The following is a 25285-nucleotide window of genomic DNA, read 5'->3' on the forward strand; positions in this document are numbered from 1 at the left end:
TTTCTTGTCCAAGACTTAGATCTAGGTTATATATTTTTTCAAAGATGAGAGCAAATATTCTACAGCAAGGAAGACTTGAATAAAAAATATCTCTTCTAATCTTTACCAGTTAGAGATTCATTGGGTTAAGAAGTTGCTCTTTAAAATACAAATAGCCACACCATCAATGAACTGTCCAAGAATCAGATGAATTTACAAATGGACTCTACCAAAAATTTAAGTAACAATTCTAATACTATGTAAACTGTTTGGAAAAATAGATGGAGTCTTACCAAGTTTGAGTCCTACCAAGTTCCTTTTATGGCACAAGGATGGTGCTGATACCTAAATCAGAAAGAGCTAAAACCAGAGAAAGAAAATTATAGACCAGTTTCCCTAATGAATATTGATGCAAACATTTTAAATAAAATATTAGCAAAGAGATAACAGCAATTTATCACCAGGATGATACTCTGACCAAGTGGTATTTAGATTAGGAATGTAGGATTGGTTCAATATCAGAAAAACTATCAGCATAATTGACCATATCAATAACAAAACTAATAGCAATTATATGATTATCCCAATAGATAGAGAAAAGACTTTTGGAAAAATACAATACCAATTCCTACTAAAAACACTAAGGATCATAGGAATAAACGGAGTTTTCCTTAAAAAATTAACAACATCTATCCAAAGTCATTAGTAAGCATAATATGTAATGGGGATAAGCTAGAAGCATTCCCAATAAGATCTGGGTGAAACAAGGATACTTTGTTTATTCAGTATTGTACTAGGAATGTTGGTTTTAGTAAAATGAGAAGAAAAAGAAATCTAAAGAATTAGAGTAGGCAATGAGAAAGTAAAATTATCTCTCTTTGCAAAGGTTATGATGGCATACTAAGAGAATTCTAGAGAATCAACTAAAAAAGTTCTTGAAACAACAATTTAAACAAAATTTCTAGATATAAAATAAACTCACATAAATTATTGGCATTTCTACATATTAACAACAAAGCCTAGCAGCAAGAGATAGAAAGAAGCATTTCATTTAAACCTTAGATAATATAAATTATTTGCTACTCTGTTTGTCAAGGCAAGAACTATATGAACACAATTACAAAACAGTTTTCACAAAAATCAAGTCAATCTAAACAATTGGAAAAATATCAATTTCTCATGAGTAGGCCAAACTAATATAATAAAAATGACAATTCTACCTAAATTAATCTACTTGTTCAGTGCTATACCAATCAAACTGCCAAAAAATTATTTTATATAGCTAGAAAAAGTAATAACAAAATTCATCTGGAAGAACAAAAGGTCAAGACTATCAAAGGTTAATTTAAAAAATGCAAAGAAAGGTGGCCTAGCTCTACCATACCTAAAACTGTATTATAAAGCAGCAGTCATGAAAAACCATTTGGTACTGGCTAAGAAATAAAGTGGTAGATCAGTGGAATACACAAAACACAGTGTCAATAACTATAGTACTAGTGTTTGAAAACCCAAAGACTCCAGCTTCTGGGATAAGAAATTATTATTTGACAAAAATAGTTGAAAAAACTGGAAATAGTATAGCAGAAACTAGGCACTGACCAAATCTATACCACTTTCTTACATCCCATCTTACCTTATTTCAAAGATAAAGTCTAAATGGGTTCATGATTTAAACATAAAGGGTCATACTATAAGCAAATTAGGAGAGCAAGAGATAATTTAACTGTCAGATCTTTGGAGAAGAAAGGAATTTATGACCAAAAAAGAAATAGAGAACATTATGAAATATAAAATGGATAATTTTATTATATTATTTATTATAAATTATTATTTATTACATCAAATAAAAAAGTTTCTGTACAAACAAAATGAATGCAGTGAAGATTAGAAGGGAGGCAGAAAGCTAGGCAATTTTTTGCAAGTCATTTGGGGTTAAATGACTTGCCCAGGGTCCCATAGCATATATTAAATGTCTGAGACTGGATTTGAATTCAGTTCCTCCTCATTCCAGGATTGGTGTTCTATCCATTCTGACAAAGGCCTCATTTCTAAAACATATAGAGATTTTTCTTGTGCAGCAAGATAATTGTACAAATATATGTACATTTATTGTATTTAACATATATTGGATTGCTTGCCATCTAGGGGAAAGATTGGGAGGAAGGGGAGGGAAATTTGGAACATAAGGTTTTGCAAAAGTCAGTATTGAAAAATTATCCAAGCATATGTTTTGAAAATAAAAAGCTTTAATAAAAAAAGAAATATGACAAATGTTAGAACAAAAAATAGAGAGAGAACTGAGCCAAATTTTTAAGAATACAGATCATTCCTCAATTGAATAGACAATTTTCACCTAAAGACATTAAGCCATCTATAGTCAAATGAAAAATGCTCTAAATCACATGGATTAGAGAAATTCAAATTAAAAATTTGTAAGGCAACTCCTCACTCCTATTAGATTGGCTACGATGACAGGGAAAGATCATAATAAATGTTGGGAGAGGATGTGGGAAAAGATTAATGCATTGTTGGTGGAATTGTGAACTGATCCAATCCATTCTGAAAAGCAATTTGGAACTATGCCAAAAGGGCTATAAAACTGTGCATACCCTTTGATCCAGTAGTATCAGTATTGGGTCTGGATCCCAAAGAGATCATAAAAATGGTAAAAGGACCCATATGTGCAAAAATGTTTGTAGCAGTCCTTTTCTGTAGTGGCAAGGAACTGGAAATTGAGTGAATACCCATCAGTTGGGGGATGGTTGAATAAGTTGTAGTATATGAATGTCATGGAATCCTATTTTATAAGAAATAATGTGAGCAAGCTGATTTAAGAAAAGCCTCAAAAGGGGCAGCTGTATGGTGTAGGTGGTGTAGCGGAGAGAACACCAGCCTTAAAGTCAGAAAGACCTGAGTTCAAATCTGGCCTCAGACACTTAACATTTCCTGGCTGTATAACCCTGGGCAAGTCACTTAACCCCAATTGCCTCAGAAAAAAAAAACAAAAAAACTAAAAAATGAAATAGGAATAGTTAAGCCTAGCAGTCATTTTTATCATAATTTGAATAATTTTATTCAGATAATCAGATTCTTTTCTTTTCAACATTTAAATTGAGATCAAGACGCTGACAAAATGGGAATTAGAGATGCCAAGAAAATCAACTAGCATAGGCATGATACTGAAGCAGGGAGAGTTAGATAGCCATAGGGCAGGCAAAAGATACCAAACAGAAATTTCTACTTGGCAATTTTGCCTAGGGCCCTATTAACCAACATTCTTTTTGGGCCATTTAAATTTCAGTCGGCTCATAAAAATCATCTGTTTTCTTTATCTACAATATATTAAACCATTAGAATTCATAAATTACTATATTAATTTATGTGTATAGTAATTATCCCATTGATGATTCAGTTATGCTGTTTCTGGTTATAATTTTGATAAAGATAGGAAAGCAAATGTATACATTACTGAAAAGATTTTTAGTAGCAGTTAAAATTAACTATTTTCTGGTTAAACCAGAAATTTCAGTGAATTAAATACATATCCTATTTCATAAATAATCCAATTAATTAATTTTTTTCTTTAATTTGCAAGCATGTTTCATATCGTAAGCTGTAGGCCTATGTAAAATAGATACAAAATCATTTGAGAGAGAAGGTATAAGTAAATAGCTGAGGAATCATGAATGGCTTCATGTTAAAGCTGGTCTTTGAGTTTGGCCTTAGTGGAGGAAAGCATTCTAAGAGGTAGAGGTGGAGAGTAAATGCATTACTGGAGACAGCTAGTACAAGGGCGAAATAATGAGTGATGGAATTTTGTGTGTGATAATCAGTTTGACCAGGTAGTTAAGTGAAGTGAAGAGGAGTAACCAACAAATCAATAAGCATTTATTAAGCCCTTATGACATGTGGCACAGTGCTAAGTGTTGGAGATAAAAAGAAAAGTAAAATATGGTCTTTGCCCTTAGGGAATTTACATTCTGTTGGGAAAGACAGCAAGTAAACAGGTACATACATACAGTATATTAATAAGTACAACATGGAATAGATGAAAGATCAACTTAGAGGGTAGGCAGGGCTCTAGCAGTGATCTAGACTACGAAGAATGCCTTACAGAAGATGGTATTAGAACTGAGATTTGAAGCTAGTCAATCAATAACATTTTTAAAGCATCTACACCCACATAATGTCAGACACTATACTAAGGACTGGATATATAAAGAAGGACAAAAGACAGTGCCTAACCTCAAGGAACTCACCGTCTAATGGGGGAGACAGCATGGGAACAACTGTGTAAAAACAAACTACTTAACAAGATACATAGGAAATAATAAAGGGAAGGAATCGGAATTAAGCGGGATTTTTAAAAAGCTTCTTGTAGGATCATAGGATTTTAGCTGAGACTTCAGGGAAGGCAGGAGGCATAGATAAGGAGGTGAGATCATTTCATGCATGAGGAATAGCCAGTGAATTGCCCAGAGCTGAGAGATGGAGTGTTTTGTTTGAGGAACAACAAGGACGCCAGTGTCAGTGGATCACGTGACAAACATGACGTTTTGGAAGACTGAAAGGGTAGTGGGGAGAGGATGAGGAAGAATGCTAACCAAGGGAGTTTTATTTTTAATCCTGGAGATGATAGGAACCTATTGGATCTATTTATGGGGAGAGGGAAAAGGTGAATAGTTGGACATGCACTTTAGAAAACTAACTTTAGCATTTACATGGAGGATGAATTGGAATGGATGAAAAAGCTAGAAAGAAGAGAATTTGAAGGAGAAGAGTCTGATCAACAATGTTAAAGGCTGCCAAGAGGTCAAGAATAGAGATTGAGAAAAAGGCTGTTGGATTTGGCAATTAAGAGTTCAATGGTAATTTTGGAGAAAGCAGTTTTGGTTGGAAGTTGGACTGTAGAGAGTTAAGAGAATGAGAGGAATGGAAGTAAAGGTTTTTATTGTAGATAGCTCCAAGAATAGATAGAAAAGAGGCAAGGTATAGAATAACAGCAGAAACAGGTGAATCAAGTGAAGACTTTTTGAGAATAGGAAAGACATGAACAAGTTTTTAGGCAGTAGAGAAGCAATCACCACAGGGAGAGGTCGAAGATAAGTGAGAGTATAAAGGAAGCCAGGGATTCTAAGATGAGATGAAAAAGAAGAGGGGACAGTCATAACAAAGAAGTATGGGAGAGACAGGCAAATAAGCCAGGATAGGTAGATTGTGGAGGCTTGGAATGGGGAGTAAAGTATAAGAAAACTAGACAGGCAGAAAGGATCTTGTGAAGAGCTTTAAATACCAAGAAAAAAGACTTTCTATTTAATCCTGGAGATAATCCCTGTATGAGTGATATCAAGTAAACTAGTAGGCACTAATAGGGGTAGATCTGGAAGGGGCCTAGTTTTGTAGAGTATTAAATGTTAAATAAAGGACTTTATATATCCTTGAGGTAATAGGGAGTGACCAAAGTTTATTCACTAGGAAGTATGATGTAATTAGATCTAAGATGAAGGAAATCACTTTTATAATTTTGTGGTTATATGGAGAACAGAGTAAACAAAGTAGAGACTTGAAGAAACTCAAAGAAGTAGAAACTACTTAGAAAGCTAACAATAATCCTGACAAGAGGTAATGAGGTACTAAATTAGAGTGATGGTTATGTGAAAAATAAGAATTCCATCAGCATAGAAGAAAAATTTTGAAGATAGTAATGACATAATTTAGCAACAGAACTGGATATATGAAGTATAATAATAGCATTTATAGAGCACTTTAAGGTTTCCAAAGCAGTGTGTGTGTGTGTGTGTGTGTGTGTGTGTGTGTGTGTATTATCTCATCTGATCCTTATAACAACCTGTGAACTAAGCATCATTATTATCCCCATCTGACAGGTAATGAAAAGGAAGCTTACAGATTAAGTGCTTCACACCAAGATAATATAGCCAGGAAGTGACTTAGTGGGGCAGCTAGGTCACAAGAGTAGGTAAAGTGCCAGACCTAGAGTCAGGAAGACTTCTTTCTGAATTCAGTATTTATTACCTGTGTGATCCTGAGCAAGTCACTTAATTATGTTTGCTTCTGTTCCTACAAAGCAGAATTGAATTAGTTTCTTCTGAGAAACTCGAGATGAGCAAAGTTAGAGAAGCCACCTCAAATGTTCATAGGGACTATTTGTGTCCATCCTGTGGCAGAGCATTCTGAGCTCATATTGGTCTGATCAACAATAGTCAGACACATTGTAACTAAACTCTAACATAGTGATGTCATTTTGTTCTCTTTGAGAATAAAGGACAACCACCAAAATGAACTGGAGAAGGTATCTTTGCCAAGAAAAACCTAAAAGGATCACAAAGATTGGATATGACTGAAAAACAACTAAACAACAAAAAAGTGACATAGTTGAAATTCAAACTCAGGTCTGCTCGACTCCAAGCCCAAATTCCATCCATTTACCATTTCAGTAAAGTTGAGGAGTAAAGGATGACAGGTTATAAACCTAAGGAACAACGGAGGATTGTTATGCCATTGACAGTAACAGGCAAATTTGAAGACAGAAAGGTTTGGAAGAACATAATGAATTTGTTTTGGACATGTTTTGGATGTCTGGACCATCCATTTTGAGAGACAACTTCATTTGAAAGTTGAGAGACATGTTCAGTTGGCTTTTGGTCACAGGAAGACTGAAGTTCTTGAGGAAGATGAGTATATATATATCTGGCAATTATCTGAATAGAGGTAATAATTGAATGGGAAATGATGAGATCATCAAGTAAAAGAATATAGAGACAATATCTGTAGAGAAATCTTGACAAAATACTTCATCTATTTTTGTTAAAATCACCAAAAAATATAGTAAAATCAGGACTTTTTCTTAACGCGGCAAATAATATCTATCTAAAATCAAGAACCAATATTTTATGTAATTAGGTGAATTAGAAGTCTTTCAAGTAAGATTAAAGGTAAAGCAAGATGTCTATTATAACCACTATTATTTGATAATGCTATAAATTCTAGCTTATAGTAAAAATAAAATAAGAAAAAGAAATCAAAGGAGTAAGCATGGGGAAAGGGGAAACAAAATTATGCTTTTTGCATATAACAGGAGTTTTTCATAGCAAATCTTAGAGAATCAACTAAAAATTAATTGAAATAATAATTTTAGCAGATTAGTATTATATAAAATAAACTTAAGTAAATCAACAACCTTTGTATACATACTACCAACAAAATCCAGCATAAATAATTAGAAAGAGAAATTCCATTCAGAACAGTTAAATAATTTATAGAAACTATTTAAGAAAGGAAGACATATTTATGAGATATATGAATACAACTACCTAAAACTCTCTACAGAAACAAAGACTTAAGCAAGCATAAATTGATTAGTTGTACAGTTGTACCTAAATTAATTTACTTATTTGGTACCAAACCAGGAAACCAAAGTATTATTTGACAGAGTTAGAAAAAATTTCAAAATTCATTCAGAAGAACAAAATCATGATCAGAGTTTTTCAGGTTTGGAGTTTGTCAAAATGATCTTCAGTAGGATTAGGGGTGAGAGATTTGAAAAAAAAGAGAATAATATCTAGTTGAACAGATTCACTAAGGAATTGAGATAAAGGGAGGAAGAATTGAGAGGCAGAGTAGTTTAAAAATTCCATAAGGATAAAGAATATTAGAAAGGCATCAGGAAATATATATAATGATAAAAATTATGATTACTTGAGAGAATTTCATAGTTCATGAAAATGTTAGAGGAACTTATGTATAACAAAGCTAGAAAGGAAGGTTGGAGCCAGGGTATAAAAGGCTTTAAAAATGCTAAATTGAAGTTTTTATTTGATTCTTGAAGTAATAGAATGCCCTTAGAATGAAGTAATATAGTCATACTTGTAGTTAAGGAAAATCACTTTGGTAACTTTGTGAAAGATGGTTTGGAGTGGAAAGAAACCAGAGGTAGGGACATTAGTTTGGGGACCATTATAATAGTCTGGGCAAGAGACGAGTGGCCAAAAAAGGAGACAGAGAATGGTAGGGGTATGGAATTGAGTTCTTAATAGTAGAGTTTTTTTGATAGCATAGGAAAATCACCAGAACTAGAATAGGTTCTCGAGCTTATAGAGTGATGTAATTAGGACAGGATGTTTGTTTGCTTTATTAAGATGAATTGGAGAAGGGAAGAACTGAACTAGTGGTTGAATTAGATTGTTTTCCCTGATTCCATCTTATTTTTTTTTCAGTGGTCAGAGTTTCCATGAAATCACTATTTCAGTTCATCACTTTATTTCTCTGGACAGATTTCTTTGTCCTGACCATCACTTTTTTTTTTTTTAATAGGATTAGAGACTGGTTCTAAGATTTGTGGGGGCAAACAACTCTTTCTAATGCAAGTCAGTACCTTTTATATAACTTAATATGTCTTTTCAAATTGCCTGGAGTTCGGAGATAATTGTACTATATCATAAAGCCAAAATATCAGAAGCAGCACTTGAGACCAGATCCTACTGGCTCTGTGGCCAGCTCTCTGTCCACCAGATCACTTTACTGCTCTTCCTATTTTCAGGTGTTCTTTATGTTGAAGAAAGCTTTATACTTTTCTTTCTATCTCTACTCTTATCTTTTTTTGTTGTTGTAATCTAACTTAAGGGGCAAATGCTTAAGTGTTTTCTACCTATTAACTGAAGGGCCTGGGGAAAGGGAGAGTCTTCAAAAAGAATTCTTGGATAGGGAAAACCAATCAATTCTCATTATTTGTTATTAGTTGAAGCCACAAGCGCCTATAACTAACATTTCAATCTTATTCTGATAAGCTATACACAGAGATATCTCATTCCTCTGGTTTTTCTGATCTTAAGAAAATTGGATGTAAGTTTCAAGTGAACACTAACTAAACCAGTATCTGAAATTTTAATTTAGTCATATTCTTCTTTGAAAAATGTGCTCCAGGGACAGCTAGATGGTGCAGTGGATAGAGCACCATCTCTGAAGTCTGGAGGACCTGAGTTCAATTCTGGTCTCAGACACTTAACACTTCCTAGCTGTGTGTTCCTGGGCAAGTCACTTAATTCCAATTGTCTCAGGAAAAAAAGAAAAGGAAAGAAAACTGTTCCAGGTTGAGCAGAAAGATTTTTTAGAGGGCAACCACCCCCTCACCCCCGACATTGGTTCAACACTGTATATATCTTCTCCTTATCTTATTTCATGTCTTTATAGTACTATAATAATTTGGAGAATTCTTAAATCAAATTCTTGTTTTAAGAAACCCAAAATTTTTTGAATAATCTTCTTCTTTAGTAGCAAGGTTATTGCTATGACATGGTGAATTAAAACCAAGTTTTTGTACGTGACTTGAAATGGTTTTCCCAAAATACTTTTCAAAGAGCCTAAAGTGAACAATTGTGTTAGTTTATGCTTCCACTTGGTACATTCATCATAATCACATATTTAGCTCATTCTGTGAGATATTTGGAGTGCTATAAAGCTCTAGAGTATTTTGTTTCCAAGGAATTACTAGATAGTGTTCATTAATTGTGTATTTCCTTAGAAGAGATTTTCAATGGTCTATTCCTTATCATCTTGAATGATGCTTGTGCCTTAAAATTTAAAACAGAAATATTCTCAAGAAACAAATTGCTTTTTAAGTTAAAAAAAAGTGTGTGATTTGAGCATCAGAATGCTCTTGAAATGAATAGAATTCAGAAGTTTTGATGCCATTAACTAGTTTTCTTGACATTGTATATTTTGCCAATTCTTAACTTTGTGATATTGGTTTTTCCCGAGGAGACAAGACAATAGGAATTGAATGATAAAATTTGCTTCTCTGCCAATATTTATGAAAGGTAGTATTGTCATTTTAAACACCTCTTATGCTTTTAAAATAGTACATAATAAAAATCAGTTACATATATTATCCTTAGTGATAATTTGGAGCATTCAATTGTAATTAAAGTTAATTTGACTACTGTACTATGAAATTATTATCTGAAAGCTGGAGAGTATCTAAGAGAGGACAACTTGAATGATGAAAGGTCTTGAGTCTATGTCATATGATGATTATTTGAAAGAAATGGGAATATTTATCCTGGAGGAGGATGACTTTGTCGGGGACATGATAAATGTGTTCAAGTATTTGAAAGGTTGTCAAATGGAAGAGGTTCCACAAAACATGTTCTGCTTGTCCTTAGAAGTCAAATCAGTAAGCATTTAATAAGAACTTGTGATGTACCGGCATTGGCTAAGCACTGGAGGCACAAAGAAAGGCAAGAAATAATTCCTGCCTTTAATAAGAAAGTTAGGAAGAAGGAAATTTTTCAGGAGAGAGATAATCAGCATAGTTTGGGGTTTCTTCCTCTTTTCTTTCATAGTTTCTTCCTCTTTTCTTTTCAGAGATGGCTTAAAACTATAGTGTATATGCCAGTCATTGATAGTTTAACAGTAAATCTGGGCTAAATAATATTATCAAGAGTCTAAATTTTTAAAAGTTATTATATCTTGATAATTATGACATAAAAATATATTTTCAGATTTACATATACCTGACATAATATGAAATGCTATAACAAAGACATGAGACTAAAATATCAAAAAGAACCTTGACATGGACATTTGGCTGAAGCAAACATAGTAATAAAGCACAGAGCATGTGAATGAAAATAGGGCCTTGAAGAACAAGTGTGTGTTTGGTCATATTGAATATTTTATAGTAAGCATCGTTGCCACACAGTGGAGATGGTTTGACACCCGAGTCATCTGATCCAAGATGCTCCAAGAACAATCCTCATTTGTTTTGTAGGTTGAGATTGATCTGAACTTCAAGCTGCTTTAGAGCTTTGATGTTGTGATGTAACACTGTATTTTTGGAAAGACCTAATGATAATTCACATTTATATACCATTTCAAGTTTTCAGGTATTTTCTTCAAAATAACTCTGAGGTTGATAGTACAAATATTGTTTGCTCATTTTACAGATTAGGAAACATATGACAGTATAGGGACAACACAGATTTAATTTACAAATGAATAAATGTCAGTTTAGCCATGTCAATTCTATTTAGTATAATACATAAAAGTAATAGCATACATTTTGAAAAATTATTGGAGCTTTTTGTCAATGATACTGGTGAATTCTATACCTGACCAAACTTTGTTTGAGTTGGCTACCACTTTTCAGCTAATTCACCATATTTATTCAGGGATTCTCTTAGAATTTTTTTTTTTTGTTGTTGTTGTTGCAAGAGGCAGAGTGAATTATGATAGGATCTGGACTTGTGATTTCATCTATATGGGAAATTACCAGTGAGGAAACTTATCTCTACCAATGCAGCTTTGGCAGTTAATCATCATAGAAAGTTGTCTGGAACACGGATAGGATAAATGACTTGCCCCTTGTTACATACCTATATATTAGAGGTGAAATTTGAACTTAGGATATCCTGACTCTGAAGCTAGCCTTCTATGTATTTTGTTGACTTTATGAATTAGATACCTCAGGGAATTCTATGAATTCCAAAATTCCTGATGAGGGATGTGTGTCAGAAGTCTCCATAATCCTGGAGATAACTATATTGACATTGAAGAACACTTTCCTGTTTTACTACAAGTGATTTCCCTGACTATTTATTTGAGTATCATAAGATTTAGAACTTAAAGGGAAGATAGGATACTCCGGTATCTTCATTTTACAGATGAGGGAAACAAGACTTAAAGATGTTAAATGGTTTTCCTATTCTCATATATTCTCTTTGAAATCTGGGGTTTAAACTCAGGTTTCTGAACCCAAGTACAGGTAGATAGATAAATATCAATTATGAAAAAGATAATGGGTTTTACTTACTGCAAGCTCAGTATGAATCAGCAGTATGAGATGTGATAACCCAAAAAACTAATGCAGTCTTGGATTGCATTAAAAAAAACAGTTTTCAGGAACAAGTGATAGCCCTATTGTGTTCTGAATTGTGATCTATTGTAATCAGACCTCATCTGGAGTATTTTTTTAAATTTTGGGTGCCATGTTATAAGAGGGATATTGATAAACTGGAGAGTATCTAAGAGAACACAGCCAGGATGATGAAGGATCTTGAGCTTCTGTCATGTGATGGTTTGTTGAAAGAAATGGGAATATTTACTTGGAGGAAAGAAGTTTTTGCCCACAAAAATTTTAGTCTACTTAGGATGAGAGGATAAAATGGAACTGGAAATGTGGTTTTATTGCACCTTCGGCAGTGCCTGGGGCATTGAGAGGTGATGTGCATTGCCAAGATTCACAGTGCCAGTGTGTATAAGAGATGGGACATGAATCTAACTCAGAGATCAGCCCTTGGCTCACTATAGCTTGCTGCTTCACCATGCTGTACCTTGAAGGATATTACATTTCTTTTTCCCTTGTACAAGGGAGATATAAAATATATGGCTATATTGCAATTTCTTCTAGTTGAAGAAAAATGGAGTTAAGTGACACACTGGGCAGCTGACTTGAGAGAATTTTACTATTAAAATATTGACAAATTATGATTATTAACATAAATAAATGATGGGCTTTTAAAGGTGATATTCTATAAAAATATAAAGCCAATATTTATTACTAAATGTATATGTCTGCTACAATCTACCTTTATATTTATAAAAGCCTCATAGATTTACCTGATGTTAAAATAAATCGTCTCTTCTATTTTCTTTTCAGATGTATCCTTCTGTAATGGAAGATGATTGAAAACAAAGGGCCTCGTGTGGCTGACTATTTTGTTGTGGCAGGGTTGACTGATATTTCTAAGCCTCTTGAAGAGGAAATTCACTTCAATGATGCATGCCATAAAATAGCTAAACCAAAAGAACCTATCACAGATGTGACAGTTATTATTAAGTCTCTTGGGGAAGAAGTACCAAAGGGTTATACATGTATTGATGTTACCCCAGCTGGATTGTCAGCAGATCTCAATAATGGAAGCCTTGTTGGGCCACAGATCTACCTTTGTTATAGAAGAGGAAGAGATAAGCCTCCACTCACTGATTTGGGGTATGTGTTTTTTAAAAAGTATTATGGATAGCATTAAAAATGCAAGTTGTAGAATTTAAATATTTTGTTAGTTAATAGAACTGGTAGAAAGATTTTCCTATCCTATTTACTTTTTTTTTTTTTTTTTTTTTTGGACATTTTCTTCTTATTCATTGCCTTCTTCCATTCTAGGTATCCACTGATGTCGTTTGTTATCATCCCTGGGGTTAGAGAGAAAGCATCTGATTAGCTAATGTATACTAAAGTGTAAATGACTTATTGTTATCTCTCCTGGTTTTGAATTTTGAAAAAGTACCACCTGCCAGGCCTTGGTTTAATAATAGTAGAATCTGAGGTGTCATTGGGGAAAATTTATTTGGGGTGAGTTCAGAAGGAGAAGTGGGGATAGGTATGCTTTAGTGCTATCTTTGTTTTGAACAGGTTAGATAAGCTTGTAAGGACTCTTAAGGCAATCTTTTATTTGATGGGAAATGAAGGGGGAGCATGATAATTACTATTATAAGTGATCATTAAAAATTAGAAACCCTACCTTGTGAATGAGTAATTAGCCTTATTTTGCTTGGCCTCTGGGGAGGGCGTAGTGGTTGATGAATGTAACAGAACTTCTGCACAATTTGAGCTGAACCAGACAAGGTCTAGAGTTCCTCTCGCTGCTTTATTAGTGGAGATTTGTATCCTGAGATCTAGACCTGGATATATAAGCTGAACTAGATAATCTTTATGGTTATCTTTTAACCTTGAGATTCTCTTTTTTTCTTGACTAATTTTACTCAAACTCTTGAATTCAAAGAATTTCTTCCTGATTAATGCAAATTAAAATTTCCTTGGTTACTAAAGTTGAATGTGAATGTTTTCCCCACATATTTTAATGTTTAATTTTTTCTGAAGAAATGAGAATGAATTAAAGACCTCCTTAAATTCATTCTTGCATTATGATTTTCTGGTTTTATTCCTTCTATGGCAAAACAATTAAGTTGAGCAATTATTTGTCTTTTTACTCTGTACGTTAGGATTTGATTACAACTTTTAAAATAGTTTCAAAGTGACTTCTATTGCTGTTTTGTTATATTTAAAATGTTAAACATTTAGCAAATATGTCTTTATTAAAGTGAATCAATTATTCATATTCTTGCAGCTCCGAAGAGCTAAGGACAAATGGTCTTAAAACCTCAGGACACCTTGCTTTTATTGTGGCCCCTAAACAAAATTTTATGATTCTCTTGTGTTGCACAAGAAAATTTACCATTATTTACCACTAGAGGAGAAGGCTTCCCTCTGTTCTTTTAGGAACAAGTTATCTCCTTGCAACTCTGGAGAGGAATTTTTTGGTTATAGAGTGCAAAATTTAGTGAAAGTAGAAGAATTACATTAATTGGTAGACAAGTACACCCAAAGCACTTATTTGGGGATTCGGCCTGAGGGAAAGAATGCAAATAATTATAAAATACAAGTCATGCCTTTAAGCAGTTTTCAATATAGTTGGAGTAACAAGATATATGAAAAGTTACATGCCAACAGAAGAATTAAATAACATCTGTAAAAAAAAAAAAGGAATTAAATAACATTATTAGATAATAACTTAAGATGTCACCAGGCATATGATTCTTCAACAATTTAGTATTGTGTCATACAGAGCAGCAGAATATAGTGCAAAAAGCCCTGTGTTAGGAATCAGGAGTTTCATATCTGTTACTTTATCCACCTGGGCCTCAGTTTCCCCATCTGTAAAATGAAGAAATTAGGCAAGGTGATCCTTATCTTCACGCAATTAGACTAAATTTACACAGATGTAAATTTACACAGGGCTAAAATGCACAGATGTATTTAAAGAAATACATCAGTTTTCAGGTGAAAGTCTTCTCTATCTTCTTAACTTCCCATGATTTATAGGATGCCAAAGGATAAATGGCATTTCTCAAAGCATTATGCAGTTTGCATCCTTATACTATAGCTCAGAACTTCCTCTTTTGTTGAATCAGTTGAAAGGAAGAATAGATGCATCCTTTAATTTCCAACATTCTTATGTTTACTAATACTAGCTAACTGAGCCAGTAGCATCAGGCCAGACAGTATTGGTAGGAGAACCAATTAAAAATGCCCTAACAGTGAAGTCAACAATATAGTTATGTATCTTTCATGGTGTGCAATTTTTACCCATCTAAAATGCACTCATCTAGCATCCTGTAGATAGTATTCATTAATTTTATTATTATAGGGTTAAAAATTAATGCTTTAATTCTTTATTATTGCTCTTGTTATTTTGCTATTGTCTTAAAATATATTGACTTTAGATTCATTTTATAATTTCATTGTTTTAATTTTCATTTTCTACATGAGGAAATATACTTATTTCTATAATTTTCCTTCAAATTAAAAATGAAATACTAAAATTTTACTAATTTTGCTGGTTTCATGTATTAAAAGATCATGGTGTTCTGTTTATTTATGGAAGATTTGCTTGTGTTTAAATTGTAGGGTCTTATATGACTGGAAAGAAAGAATAAAACAAGGCTGTGAAATTATTCAGACTACTCCATATGGTCGCCCTGCAACTATTAGTGGCAGTACCTCATCACAAAGAATTTATGTCACTTACAGGAGGGCCTCTGAGAGCATGACGCAAAATACACTAGCTGTCACAGATATCTGTATTATCATACCCAGTAAAGGAGAAAGTCCACCACATACATTTTGCAAAGTTGACAAGAATCTCAATAATAGTATGGTAAGTATCTCTTTTTGTATCTAATAAATTAGATCACAAATCATTTTGGTCATAGTCATGAAGATTGTCTACTAAGGTATGAAGTTGTTGGAATATATGTTTGTACAATTACTTCTATTGATAATAATAATATGAATGTTTTGAAACCCTGAAAAAAATTTGTCTTTCTATTTTGCTGATATAATGAAATGTTGCTTTCATATGAAGATTTAAATACTTCTTTTTTATTTATTTATTATAATAACTTTTTATTGACATAGCCCATGCCAGGGTAATTTTTTTACAACATTATCCCTTGCACTTACTTCTGTTCCGATTTTTCCCTCCCACCCTCCACCCCCTCCCCTAGATGGCAAGCAGTCCTATATATGTTGAATATGTCGTAGTAGATCCTAGATACAATATATGTGTGCAGAAACAAACAGTGTTCTTGTTGCACAGGGAGAATTGGATTCAGAAGGTAAAAATAACCCAGGAAGAAAAACAAAAATGCAAACAGTTTACATTCATTTCCCAGTGTTTTGTTTTTTTTTTTTCCTTTGGGTGTAGCTGCTTCTGTCCATCATTGATCAATTGAAACTGAATTAGGTCTCTTTGTCGAAGAAATCCACTTCCATCAGATTACATCTTCATACAGTATCGTTGTTGACGTATATAATGATCTCTTGGTTCTGCTCATTTCACTTAGCATCAGTTCATGCAAGTCTCTCCAAGTCTCTCTGTATTCATCCTGCTGGTCATTTCTTACAGAACAATAATATTCCATAACATTCATATACCACAATTTACCCAACCATTCTCCAATTGATGGGCATCCATTCATTTTCTAGTTTCTAGCCACTACAAACAGGGCTGCCACAAACATTTTGGCACATATAGGTCCCTTTCCCTTCTTTAGTATCTTCTTGGGGTATAAGCCCAGTAGTAGCACTGCTGGGTCAAAGGGTATGCACAGTTTGGTAACTTTTTGGGCATAATTCCAGATTGCTCTCCAGAATGGTTGGATTCGTTCACAACTCCACCAACAATGTATCAGTGTCCCAGTTTTCCCGCATCCCCTCCAACAATCATTATTTTTTCCTGTCATCTTAGCCAATCTGACAGGTGTGTAGTGGTATCTCAGAGTTGTCTTAATTTGCATTTCTCTGATTAATAGTGATTTGGATTTAAATACTTCTTAAAGTCTAGTCTTTATTTTAGGGAAGTAACTGAGTTGTGATCTAAGAAGGAACTTTTCTAAAATACCTTTTAAATTTCTTTCTTCATATAGCTAAATTAAACTCTCTAGCAATACTTAAATTAATACCTGGTCACAATGTTTAAAAGTCTCACCTTTATTACTTTTTTAAAAAGTATGTATTTTTTTTAATTTAAAAAGATAGGTTTTGGTGGTAAAATTAGGTGTTTGGATTTTTTCCCCCCACTCTGGAAATTGCTACTTAGCATATTAGCTGCAATCAGAGATCTATTTGTTCTGTACCTAATGAGTGGCAGTAACTTTTCATATATCTTGTTACTCCAACTATTTTGAAAACTGCTTAAAGATGTGACTTGTATTTTATAATTATTTGCATCCTCTCCCTCAGGCCGAATCCCCAAATAAGTGCTTTGGGTGTACTTGTCTACCAATTAATGTAATTCTTCTAGTTTCACTAAATTTTGCACTCTATAACCAAAGGATTATATAATATTGCACTCTATAACTCAAAGGATAGAGAAAAGAAAGAATTGATAAAAATAATGAGAATCCAAAGCTAATTTTATGGGCCTAAACATATTTTTAAAACAGTAAAATGGATGCAGGAATAAATTTTTAACTATCACATAATTAGCTATGCAGTCATGGAAGTGCATGAAAAACTTCAGAATCCTTTGTATAAATATATTGGGGAAAATGTTAAGACAATGAAACATTTGCAAATAATGCCAAATATTAATAACAAAAATTGTAATCAAGAAGATATCAACAAGTATTGAGCCATGTACCTACCTGTTCATCTTCATAAAATGTTTACAAAACTGTTACCACCAGTATTAGTTACTTAGAGAAAGAATAACTCCAAATGGAAAAGCCATCCAATATGAACTCAAAAATTACAAATTTCAGAATTGTTCTTTATAGGCAGATGGTTTTTAAAAATCAGCAGCCATTAAGATACTCCATTCCTAGAACCCTCTAGGAATTATGCCATGTTCATTTAGTCCCAGTGTGATTGACAACTTAAAATCTTAAGGAGAGAGGTCATGGTGTTTTTGTATTCTGAAAATGACCATTTGCAATATTCAAGAGTTTTAAAAATGTTTATAGTAGCAATGGTATTTTATACTCTACCAACAAATTGAGTCTAACATAACTGACAGATTGTAAATGATGTACTATATATTCAGAATGTGTAATCTCATACAAAATATATGTTTTTCCACTTTAGGTTTGTATCTACTCTGTGGCTGCCTTGATTCAAATTCAAAGTGAATTGATTTCTTTATTATTAAGAACTATTTCTGTAGATTATATCTCTCTTACTATATTCCCTGGTCTGGGTTCCACAGTTTATCAAAAATTCTAGATTTGCTTAAGACATTGGAATACCCATCTGATGAAATGAGCAAATGTTCTCTTTATTTTCTCAAATCTAATCTAAATCCACTGTTGGCCTAGAGGGTTCATATTGCAAAATAAGTGGAAGTTATTAACCCATTTTGTTTGAATTTCAGTCTGTTGAGTTCGGGGAGGGGTTCCATTATTGTTGTTGTTTTATTTTTATCATTGAGTGGGTTGTTCCTCAAAAATTGTTGTTCTCTGCCTTATCTTGTACATCATTCATTGATTCAATCACTTATTTTTTTTTTTACCAACTCTTTATTGTTATTACAATCTATTATTGTCCCCTTCCAGCATCCCTTTGCCTATATTGTGAGGAAGTTGATAAAAAATATTGTAAAGAATTTCTAGCATATTCACTCTTTGACTCTCTGCTTTCCCTCCAAGCCGATGTCTGACTTTATTATAAACTAGAAATTGCCCTGGTTTTAGAGATGGTTATTTCTAACCAGCAAACAACTATCAAATAGTTACATCTTTTAGCAGCTTTTGATATCACTGATTTTGAGGAAAGGTTGGTTTATTTTAGATCTTTGGCAGAACTGGATGAAGTTTATTTACAGTGGTTGCTTACCTCTTTTTCTAAGAGGAACCAAAAAATGGTTTGTTTTTTTAGTTTATTTTATTGTTTTGTTTTATTATTGTACTTTTGGAGGTTCCAAGAAGGAAGTTCTGATTCTTTCTCACACTTGTCCAGTATATATTAGGCAGCATTGTAGATATGAAGGTGAATTTACAGAGAGAACTCCTGATCCCAACCATTTATTGGATGATTAACTAGTTACAACAAAAGTTAGTTGATTCTGTTGTGATTATAACACCAAAACTTTCCTTGAACAAGATTGGTGTTGTGAAACATTGTAAATACTGCCATACTAAATTAATGTGTTGATCTGTTTTCCCAAACTGCTTTTTTTTTTCCTCTTTAAATTGTTGTTATAAGAGATGGCTCCTGAGTATGGTTTGGGGCATGATAGGTTCAAAAATGAAGGTGATATAAAAACAAAAGATACCAGTTTTTTTAAAAGCTTGTGGCTAATTTAGGCCTTCATCCCCTCTTGCCCTACACTATTGGAATAGCCCCCTGATTATGCATCCATATCCTTTTATTCACTCCATTCTCAGCAAAATGTTAATCCTGAATCAGAGTCTCTGATTGGGCCCCTTTGTTCAAGGTGCTCCACTGGTTCCCTATTGCCTCTCAAATAAAATATGAGATCCTAAGTTGGGTATTTAGAGTTCCCCATAATGTAGTCCTAACCTACTGTTCCAGTCTGCTTCATATTATTCCTTATCATGTCTTCTGTGTTGCAGGCAGACTGCCCATTCTATGCACACTAAAGTCCACTTTCCCACCTTTGTCCAGGGTGGCCTCTGCCTAGAGTACCCTGTCTCTTCACTCCATCCCACGGCTCATGTCTGGGTTCCCTTCATGTTCAGATGCTGCCTTCTGTCTGAGGCATTTCCTGACTCTTCTTGCAATTTCTTCATTATAGATTTTATATTTACATATTTATAAATATGATGTAGTAGATATAGCACTAGATTTAGAGACAGGAAGATCTGGATTCAAATCCAGGCTCTGATAATTATTCTAGTTATCTCTAGAGCCATTGGGATAGTTGAAAGAAATCAATATTGTCTCTGAGCTTTGTCACTCACTGCCTGTGTTATCTTGAGCAGGTCATCCAACCTCTCTGTGCCTTAGTTTCCTCACAGGCAAAAGGAGAGGGTAGTATCTGGTGATCTCTAAGGTACCTTCTAGCTCTAAATCTATATTCCTGCATGCCTGTGTTTATTTCATCCTTGTTGTTCAGTTATAAGATCCCATGGCCCATAGCACACCAATACTATCCATGATATTTTCTTAACAAGGATACTCAGGTGACTTGCCATTTCTTTCTTTTTTTTTTCTTTTTCATTTTTTTTGGCTGAGGCAGTTGGGGTTAAGTGACTTGCCCAGGGTCACACAGCTAGGAAGTGTTAAGTGTCTGAGGTCAGGTTTGAACTCAGGTCCTCCTGACTTCAGGACTTGTGCTCTATATACTGTGCCACCTAGCTGTCCCCATTTCTTTCTCCAGTGGATTAAAGTGAATAGAGATTAAGGATCACACATCTATTAAATGACTGAGGGTACATTTAAACTCTGGTCTTCCTGATTCCAGCACTCTATCCACTAACTGCGTCCTGTTTTTCTCTAGTAAAAAAAAAAAATTTCTTGAAGACAAGGTCTCTTTAGGTATTGTCTTTCTAAGTCAAGAATCATATATATATATATATATATATATATATATAACATATAGTGACTGATAATATATATTACCTACTTAATAAAGGCTTGTTGAATTGAAAGTTTAAAATGAGTGGTAAACAGTATATAAGTTTAAAATAGAAGTGAAAACTTTTGGATTGGGGAACCTATTGTATCTGGATGCCTAAACATCTTATTCTTAAATATGGACTGTGGTGCTTTATTAACAGAAGAGATATGTTCTCAATTTTGATATTTTGGTGCAATTTCATTTGACATTCATAGGACACTGCTTTCCAAGCTGGAAAGCAGAAATGAATTCTACTTTAAATTTCATTTTCATTTTCTTTTCTTGGTAAAAACAAATTTCAAAAATGTTGTAAATAGATAGTGTTGGATTTAAATTGAATCATGTGCTCATTGAGCTCTGCATTTTCTATAATGGTACGCATTACAATCCTTTTTTACTGCTTCATCCAGTGCCATGGTCATCCACGTCCTTCCAATATTCTAGAGTAATTTCTCTAGATCTTCTGATATTTCATAGATTGTAGTAGAAGACTTAGATTAACTATTATCCCTTGCTGTTCTTTATGACTGACCCATTTCCTTTTCCAATTGTGCATTTTTGGATAATCTCTTTGTCAATACTTCTTCCACATAGCTTGTCATTGGTAATAAATTTTTACTATTACCTTTCAACCTCACACTTTTGTTGCCTTGCCTTTCTGACCATAGTATTATTTCAGAAAAATTTCAGCAAAAAGTGATGGTAAAAGTTTTGATATTTAAAAGAAATTTTCTAATTATTTGGAAAATTTATGTGAAGACTTTCATTTCCCAATGATGCAAGATAAATGAAGTACTGGCACAGTTCTCTTGGCATCTGTAGAAGGGAAAAGAGAGTCACAGACTTTCCAGAGACTGCTGGAAAGTTTTCTGCGCATATTGCTCTTTTCTCTCCTCTCTGCCTAGTTTCTAATAATACATTTATTTGAGTTGTAGCTTATTCTCTCCATCTGGCTAAGCTTCCTAGAATAACTTTTCTTTTCTCTTAATTTGCTGTTTGGAATTAATGGAAAATTAATAGCAAATTAAGAGAAAAGAAAAGTTTGATGGTCATTTTTTCTCTTTTCTTCCTTTTTGGGGGATTATTATTGCCTCTTCCAAATAAAATAAGAAAAAGATACTTAGAATAAATCATGTAGTCAGGCAAAACAAATCTACACAATAGTCTGTTCAGAAATGTATGATCTTTTGCACCTTGGGTCTTTATATACTCTAATTTGTTTAGTCATTCCTCAATTTATGGTCACTCTCTTAGTTTGCAATTCTTTACTACAACAAAAAGTGCTGCTATAAATATTTTCTACATATGTATCCTTTTTCTTTGATCTCTTTGATGTGCGAGGTTAGTAGCAGTATCACTAGATTGATGGGATGCAGAGGTTTTTTTTATATATAATTCTGTTCTAGGAAGTTTAAGAAGAACCCAGGTATTGAGATGATAAAAATGACTGACCAGAAACCAGCAAGGTGTGTGTGTGTGTGTGTGTATGTGTGTGTGTGTGTGTGTGTGAGAGAGAGAGAGAGAGAGAGAGAGAGAGAGAGAGAGAGAGAGAGAGAGAGAATGAATACATTTGTTAAACACAGGCCAAGGAAACATATGTAAAATTTATCTCAATAAAAGTTTCAGGTAGCAGATGGCCTCCTCATACCTAAATCTGTTCTGTCACACTAAGGTTCCTTCCTGGCCAACATCTCACATTAGGTAACACAAGTTGAGCATCTTGCAGGAATGCAATAGACAAAGCAGAATCTCTGATTTAAAGCATATCTTTTACATCTTAACAATCTTGTTTTTCCCTGCTCCCACCATTAAATTTTTATTATGCTCACTGCCCTCAGGGTCTCTATGTAACAGTCAGGCCTTAGTGAGAGTCGAAGCAGGCCATGACCAAATCCCACCACAAGTGGTGCTCTAAAAATGCTGGATTAATTCACAACTTCATGAATTATGCATTTGTGTGCCTGTGCTTTCATATCTCCTCTTATCATTGCCATTTTACTTTTTTTTAAATTGTTTTGCCAATCTGATGAGTAAGATAGAGTTTTGTTTTAATTACCATAGTTTAATTATTAATGATTTAATTATTAGTTATTTAGAGCATTTTTTCATATGGCTATTGATTCTTTGGATTTCATCCTTTGAGAAATGACTGTTCATGTTCCTTAAATATGAATTCATGTGGTATCGACCTTGTTCTTATAGATTTGAATCAGTTCCCAATGTACCTTGATATTATATCTTTCATAGTATTCTACTTTGTAGGTTTTCCACAGTCATTTCTTTTAGCATAAAGAAGAAAGTGATAAAAGAGAAAAATGGGATCAACTCCAGTGGCTTATGATTGAAGCATTTTTCCTCTCTTTTACTGCCTGTCTTTTCCCCCTTTTTGAGACTCTATAGCTGTTCTTGCCTTTTTTTTCCCCCCATAACCCTTTTAATTCTCCCTTCAGGATCTACCTTCCAAAGGTGAAGTTCATTTTGCTTGTTGACTATTATGCCCTTGGTTTTATTCTCCCTCTTAACTTTACCTCTGTCCTGATAGCTTTCCCTGTTAAATTTGATGTATTTCTCTACTAAAGTATGTATGTGTGTGTATGTGTGTGTCTGCATGCACGTGTGCATACTCACACCTGGGCACATGTGCATATCCTCTTTTGTCTACTTAAAATTTAAGAGACAAGAGTGAGGTTCATTTAATAACCCTCCCTCCAAACTTTTACATGTTTGCATACTAGTTGCAACAACATCTTTATCCTTTCTACACTAGTGTCTTCCTTCTACTCTTTTCTTTTTATGGGAAAGGTAGGAAAGGGTCTGATTATGAAGAAGTTTTAAAGACAAATGAAGAATTTTATATTTGATAGGGAGCCACTAGAGTTTATTGAGTAGGGGTGTGATACAGTCAGATGTTTTAGAAGTTGTATACATGAGGAGAGATGAGGTAGCTTCCTATCAATTAGGAAAGATACTCAAAATAGTCTAGGCAGGATAGGTACAAAAATGTTCATAGCAGTTCTTTTTGTGGTGGCAAAGAATTAGAAATTGAGGGGATGTTCATCCTTTGTAGAATGACTAAACAAATTGTAGTTTATGATTTTGATGGAATACTATTATGATAGAAGGAATGAGAAGGAATGATTTCAGAAAATCTGGTAAATCATATAAACTGATAAAAAATGAAGTGAGCAGAACTAGAAAAACACTATACACAGTAATAGCAATATTTTAATGATGAATAACTGTGATTATTCTGCTATTCTGATCAATACGATGATCTGTGATAATTCCAGAGATCTCATGATGAAAAATGCTCTGTCTACCTCCAGAGACTAAACTAATGAACCTCTCTGAGTATAGATTAAAATGTATTTTTCACGTTCTTTCTTTTTCTTTTTTTTTTCAACATTACTAATATGGAAATATGTTTTGCCTGACTTCATATGTATAACAGATATCAAATTGCTTGCCTTTTCAAGAAGAGTGATAGGGCAGGAAGGAGAGAGAAACTTTGAAACTGAAAATTTTTCTAAATCTTAAAAAATTAAAATTAAAAAACAATAATCTTCCTCCCACTTACCTACCCCCACCAAAAAAATTAGTCTAGGCAAGAAGTGATGACATTCTCGGATGGCTATCTAAGTTGTAAAAAGGAACATATAAGAGAAAGTTTGACAAGATTTATTAATAGATTGGATATGTTGGGTGAGTTCTAGTGAGAAATCAAGGAAGACACTGAGGATGTGAGCCTGTGTGACTAGGAATATGATACTATCTTCAGCAGTCAAAGAGGGAGAATAGTTTGAGAGGAAAGAAGAGTTTTATTTTGAACTTATTGCACTCAAGATGCTTAGAGGACATCTAATCAGAGAAGTCCAAAAGTCAGTTAATGATATATGATTAACTCAGGAGAAAGACTACAACTAAATATGTAACTCTTAAGCCATTTTCATAGAAGTCATAGTTGAACCTAGGAGCTAAGGAGATCATCAATTGAGGTAGTAGAGACAGATTAAAGAAGAGGATATCCCACACTTAGTGAGCATGTCCTGGATGAAAATTTAGCAAAGGAGACTGAGAAGGAGTAATAAGACAGATTGAGGAGGAGAACCAGGAGAGAGCAATATCACAAAAATCTAGAGAATATATGCAGAAGAAAGTAATATACAGTGTCAAATGTTGCACAGAGGGCAAAAAGGATTAGGATTGAGAAAAGGCCATTGGATTTGGCAATTATGAGAGTATTAATGGTTTAGAGAGAGTAGTTTTAGATGAATGAGGAAATAGCTGCAGAGGATTTAGAAGAGAGTGAGAAAGAAAGGAAAGGTAATACCAAGTATAGAGAACTTTTTCAAAGAGAAGAGATGCTAATGGGGATGCATGGGTCAAGTAAGTGCTTTTTTTTTTTTTTTTTTTAAAGAACAGAAGAGATATTGGCTTATTTGTAGACAACAGGTAAGAAATCAGTAGGGAGAGATTCAAGATAGAGAATGGAGATGATAATGGGAATAATGTTCTGGAGATGATGAGAGAGGATAAGATCTAGGATGCATATTGAAAGCTTTGTTATAGCCAGGAGAATTACTTCTCTGTGTGAAATAGATAAAGCAGGATATGCTGATACAAGATGTCTATTTGGTATGAAATGAAGAAGG

General features: G+C 33.7%; 1 protein-coding gene across 11 annotated transcripts in view; it reads left to right on the forward strand.

Moving 5' to 3' along the window:
* Nucleotides 1-25285, forward strand: part of DENND4A (DENN domain containing 4A) — a 131270-nt gene that overhangs the window by 26248 nt on the left and 79737 nt on the right. For all 11 annotated transcript variants that reach the window (XM_031955344.1, XM_031955348.1, XM_031955350.1 and 8 more), the window contains exons 4-5: nt 12653-12985; nt 15461-15710. In XM_031955344.1, coding sequence (XP_031811204.1) covers nt 12675-12985; nt 15461-15710 — 561 coding nt within the window. In that variant the 5' untranslated portion in view covers nt 12653-12674. The remainder of the gene's footprint in view (nt 1-12652; nt 12986-15460; nt 15711-25285) is intronic.

The sequence above is a fragment of the Sarcophilus harrisii genome, chromosome 2 (genome assembly GCF_902635505.1).
Source record: "Sarcophilus harrisii chromosome 2, mSarHar1.11, whole genome shotgun sequence".
Taxonomy (NCBI): domain Eukaryota; kingdom Metazoa; phylum Chordata; class Mammalia; order Dasyuromorphia; family Dasyuridae; genus Sarcophilus; species Sarcophilus harrisii.